The sequence below is a fragment of the Myotis brandtii genome, unplaced genomic scaffold, assembly GCF_000412655.1.
Source record: "Myotis brandtii unplaced genomic scaffold, ASM41265v1 scaffold59, whole genome shotgun sequence".
Lineage (NCBI taxonomy): Eukaryota > Metazoa > Chordata > Mammalia > Chiroptera > Vespertilionidae > Myotis > Myotis brandtii.
The window spans coordinates 6,384,574-6,389,819 of NW_005370223.1; the positions used below are offsets into that span (position 1 = coordinate 6,384,574).

The 5,246-nt window shown below is 37.8% G+C and overlaps 1 protein-coding gene across 1 annotated transcript in view; it reads left to right on the forward strand.

The window, feature by feature from the left end:
* ATP6V1C1 (ATPase, H+ transporting, lysosomal 42kDa, V1 subunit C1) overlaps positions 1 to 4,971 on the forward strand; it is a 17,462-nt gene extending 12,491 nt beyond the window's left edge. Inside the window, exons 8-12 of the mRNA XM_005879290.2 lie at positions 1,221 to 1,313; positions 1,403 to 1,496; positions 2,206 to 2,303; positions 3,118 to 3,244; positions 4,353 to 4,971. Of these exons, the coding sequence (XP_005879352.1) occupies positions 1,221 to 1,313; positions 1,403 to 1,496; positions 2,206 to 2,303; positions 3,118 to 3,244; positions 4,353 to 4,448 (508 nt within the window). The 3' untranslated portion in view covers positions 4,449 to 4,971. The remainder of the gene's footprint in view (positions 1 to 1,220; positions 1,314 to 1,402; positions 1,497 to 2,205; positions 2,304 to 3,117; positions 3,245 to 4,352) is intronic.
* The last annotated feature ends 275 nt before the right edge of the window (positions 4,972 to 5,246 follow it).

The following is a 5,246-nucleotide window of genomic DNA, read 5'->3' on the forward strand; positions in this document are numbered from 1 at the left end:
GATGTGCCCACAACCAAGGTACATGCCCTTGACCGGAATCGAACCTGGGACCCTTGATTCCGCAGGCCAATGCTCTATCCACTGAGCCAAACCGGTTAGGGCTGCAGAGTTCACTTTTATGAAGAAAATCAGGGAAGATGTCTTGACGATGAAGCAGGTAGGTTGACTGGGAGCAGTGCATATGGCAGGTCTTTTCAGTGACGTCCCTGAGAGCTGTGACTGGATGGACGTGCCGACCTCTCTGGGATCTTCTAAAGCAGGGGTGGGGGACCTTTTTCTGCCAAGGCCCATTTGGATATTTCTAACATCATTCACAGGCCATACAAAATTATCAACTTAAAGATTAGCCTGCTATACTAGTATTTGGTCAAACATTTAATTAAGTCACCCCTCATGTCTTGGCAGGGCCAGACCAAATGATTCCCACTGGCCAGATGTTCCCCACCCCGTTATAAAGGCTAACATGACCCGACCCACATGGCTCAGTGGTTGAACTTGGACCTATGAACCAGGAGGTCACAGTTCGATTCCAGGTCAGGGCACATGCTCAGGTTGCTGGCTCAGTCCTCAGTGGGGGCGTGCAGGAGGCAGCCCATCAATGATTCTCTCTCTCCCTCTCCCTTCCTCTTAGAAATCAATAAAAAATATATATATATTTTTAAAAAGCCTAACATGGAGCCCTGAGATGCATAAAAGAGTGTTTTTTCAGAGGTTATTTAGACGTCTGTGTTAGTTTTGATCTAGGGTGTGCTGGGAGAAAAGGAAGGATCTGAGGTGAGAGGTTCTGGCAGTGCAGCGGGTGGGCCAGGCCCCGGGGGTTGGGCTGGCCTGGAGAGAGGATGAGGTTTCCAGAAGAGAAGAGGATGCAGCAAGGAAGCGAGGAGACTCTGGAAACAACCCAGCTGCTGGACGGTTGCCTCGGCCAGCCCGGCACTGATGTGGATTGAACAGCATGGTTCTCAGAGTTCGGGGGCTCTCCTTGAGTTACTGTGGAATATTATCGGTTAGGATGCAGTAAACGTAATACAGGGCTATTACGGTGAGTAAAAACGTCCAAGACCCAGTGTCCTCAGTGTTTGAGGCAATGCAGATGGGTAGCATTGAGATGGTTTGGGAGGGCTGCCACACCTACTCTTCCTCCTCCTCCCCCAGTGTTTCTGAATCCTGTCTTCACTATTAAAGAGAACAAGTTTTAACCAGACTTTGTCTTCTTTCCCTAGTGTGCTCTCAGAGGACCAAGACAGTTACCTTTGTAATGTCACCTTGTTTAGGAAGGCAGTTGATGACTTCAGACACAAAGCCAGGGAAAACAAGTAAGATCATTATTTTTTCTGTTTGTTTTTTTATCTTGTTAAATCACCTATACACCGGTGTGGACAATTTTGTTCCCCCCCACGTTTAGATTCATTGTTCGTGATTTCCAGTATAATGAAGAGGAGATGAAAGCAGACAAAGAAGAAATGAACAGGCTTTCTACTGACAAGAAGAAGCAATTTGTATGTATTCTTAACATTTAGCATTAGCCTTGTTAAACAGAAGAAAACCTGATGTTGCTTTTATTTGATTTAAGAAAGCAAAACTCCCATTTTGCTTTTAAGACATTCGATTTTAAGTATTTTTTCTATTAAATAAGCAGAATGAGTTTTCTCTAAAGCTGAGATTTGTGAGTAGTTATCTTAAAATGCATACCTAAAATTAATTACTCCCATTTAATCCATATCAGAAATTAATTTTAAATGCAGTGTTTTGATTGGAACCCCTGTGGTGGAAGCGTTATTTAAGTAGTAGCTTTCCTTTCCAGTAAGACTTTTTCTTTTCTTGAGGCAAATGTTTTTAATGCCACAATATTTTACTGAAGCAGTTTATTGAAATCATTGGAGAATTGTTATGTTCTAGGCAAAATGGGAACAGGAATGGATTTGGTGTCCACTTTCTTGCCATCTTCAAATACAGGACTATTGTGAAGACCAAAAGATTGTGTGGAAGGGGAGACGTGACTAGTGAAAAGGTGTTTCTTGTAATGAAAGAGAAAAGAAAAGCAAATTTCATTTAAAGTTATTTCTAAGAACTTTATAAACCATATTATCTTATTTGGGAGAAAACTAGTCCTAACCAAGTAATATCTAATAAAGCCAATTGGTTCATCTAATTCCTACTTGCCATTTTCAAGACCAGATTTGTGGTCATTTTTTTCCTCTTTTATAGGGACCACTTGTGCGGTGGCTGAAAGTGAATTTCAGTGAAGCATTTATTGCGTGGATTCATGTGAAAGCATTGAGGGTTTTTGTAGAGTCTGTTTTAAGGTAAAGAAAGTTAATTGAGAAACGTGGGTATGAAGAACTTATAGATGCCTTTATATTGGACCCCTTTATTATGTCACACAGCCCAGTAATAGGAAATGGACGTGTAGAAACCAAAGGGCCAGTCGTGAGGAGAGGCTGTCGGGGTCACCCAGCTATTGCATGTGTGTTAGTCGTGTCTCTTAACACTGGGTTTAGGACCAGAGCTCCCTGCTGCTATGCTCTCAGAGTCTCTTCTCATGTATTTAAGCCAAACGTAGATTGTACAATATTAGCCAATGTTTGTTTAAAAGAAGATCTTTCAGATATTTACATGTACACAGTATACTAATGACTTATATGAAATCATTGTTTCATTTAACCTATAATATTTAATATTTTGACATAAAATCTAAATCATCTTGTGATCCTGTGTACATGTTACTCCTATTAGAAATTGTTATAGACGTACCTGCAGCTATGCTATTTTAAAATTACTTGGAATTTTCAAAGTAGATGTGGGTAATCTCATTGTTTATCTTGAAAGTATTTACTAAGTTTACACATTATCACTATTTTATTCCTAGATTTCCTTAAAAATTAAAGAGTAATTAAAGTAATTCCTAATAGATAATTGGCTCTCATTTTAGAGAAAAATACCTAGTGGACAATGAGGACCAGAGAAGGCTTGAGTTTCTATGTATATTAGTTGAACTTGTAAAATGAGGTACCATCTCCCCATTAGCTGTGATTAAAGAAGAGTATGAAAATATTTGCTTTCACAATAAAGTTTATGTGTGTGTTTGTGTTACATAATATATTTTTGCTTCCTTACAAGGTATGGCTTGCCAGTGAACTTCCAAGCAATGCTACTTCAGCCCAATAAGAAAACAATGAAGAAACTAAGAGAAGTATTATATGAATTGTATAAACATCTAGATAGCAGTGCAGCAGCTATCATTGATGTAAGTACTTATTAGATAGCCTTGGAGAATAAGAACTGGAATGACTTTCAGGAAAAATTGGAAAAGATAGACAGAAAAGGGATAGTGAATATCATGATACCCATTTTTTAAAAGTTATTTCTAAGTACTTTTGAGATTCTCAGTTAATTGTTTGATAAACATAGCCAGTAATTTACCTTGTTTACCCTGTTTTATGCTAGTTAGAGCTGGGAATGCTAAAAGCCAATCATTATCTTGCTTTAAACCAGATGTTCATAGTTGCAGAAATACAGAACCAACCAGTGATACTAGTTATTTACAAAAATTATAATTCTTTTCTTGCAGAGAAGAAAATTAGTAGTTATTTTAACTTTATTTGGTAGAAGTAATGAGTTAATAGATGAGCATTGTAAAGCAAATTGTTTTTCTAAAATGGTATGTGTTTATATCATCTTTTAAATAGAAAATAAAGCATATGTGTTTTTTGTCATTGTTTAAAATTGTAGTGGGCTTTTATATTTTTTATTTCAAATATCTTGATTTTTTTCCCCCTCTTTAGGATGGTAAATCTCACATGTGTATTAGTTAGAACCTATGAAAAATCAAGGTTTTTTTGATAGAAGAAAGTGCAAGAAACGACCGTCTGCATTTTCATGGAATTGTCTATAAAATAGGTTTAAATATTTGCTACATAATTTCCTAACAGTAAATTCTTATAACATGCATATGTAATATATGATATCTTTAAAACAAAGCTTCACTTATTTTTATCCAATACTTTATTTTCTTTTATCCTGGAAACTCAATACTCCAAGCCTGAGATGTAAAAATAATTCTTTACAGTGTGCACAAAAAGGGGTGGCAGGGCCAGGTAGACACACAGGCTTTGGAGTCACAACAGGCTTGACGTTGGGCCTTACTGCGCTGTGTTTCCTAGGGCAAGTCAACCTTTCTGAGGTGGTTTCCTCATTTGCAAAATGGAGATGATAATGCCTGCCTCGAGTTAAATGAGCAGAAATGCATAAACTTAGTCCAGAGGAGGTGTTTAATAGACGGTACATGGTAATACTTTACTTCTTTGTTTGCTTTCTGTAAGTACATAATCGAGCACTTTGTCTGATTTCCATAGGCGCCTATGGATATCCCAGGCTTAAACCTGAGTCAGCAGGAATACTACCCCTATGTATACTACAAGATCGATTGCAACTTGCTGGAATTCAAGTGAAAACGAGCTCCTCCCAGACAGCCCTGTCCTTGTGTTGGTGTATGCTAACAGAAACAGGCTGAAGTATGGCAGTGCTTTTAACTCTATTACCCTTGCTTGCTTCTGACCCTTTTCCTAGGTGAATTCTCCCATCGTGGTCCATTTCCAAGCATTTTCTTTTAAAAGAAAAATGTATGTCTTGTTTGTTTTTATTGATCAGGTCTGTAAATGTGTACTAAAACAATCAGAGTCTATTTATAAACAGAATAGTTTATTTAAAGAGGTCTTTCCTCACGATGTTGTGATATGCCTAATTCCATTTGTTACTGTTGTGCACAGAAGCCTTGTTTACAAGGGAATGGTGTAAACATTTATGCCATTTTGCTCACTGTATTTAGTAGACATAACTGTTTAATAGTTACTGAATCGTGATGTAAAGAAATGTGACAATATTCAGGTATGTGCTTTCTCAATGTTTCAAATGAAATCTCGGAGCTTTGTTGACATCCACAGGAGAGAATAAAATTACCTGTGCAAAGGTGTATGTGGTGTGCGTACCTTCAGATCACAGTTCAGCTTGAGAGTTTAATGAATGGGATCAGAGCTCACTTGCTGTGCCACTTTCAGGATGGGCATTTACATTTGGACACTAGACTCATAGTTCTCAAATCATTAGGAAGTAGGGCCAGTTTTGAATAAAGTATAGCAAAACTGCAGCTTTAGTGATTTGTCTAAGTATTTTACACATTTTAAAGCTCTATAATTATAAAAGCCTTTATTTTGACATTTGTGACATAGTCTGAAGATAGAAGCATTGCT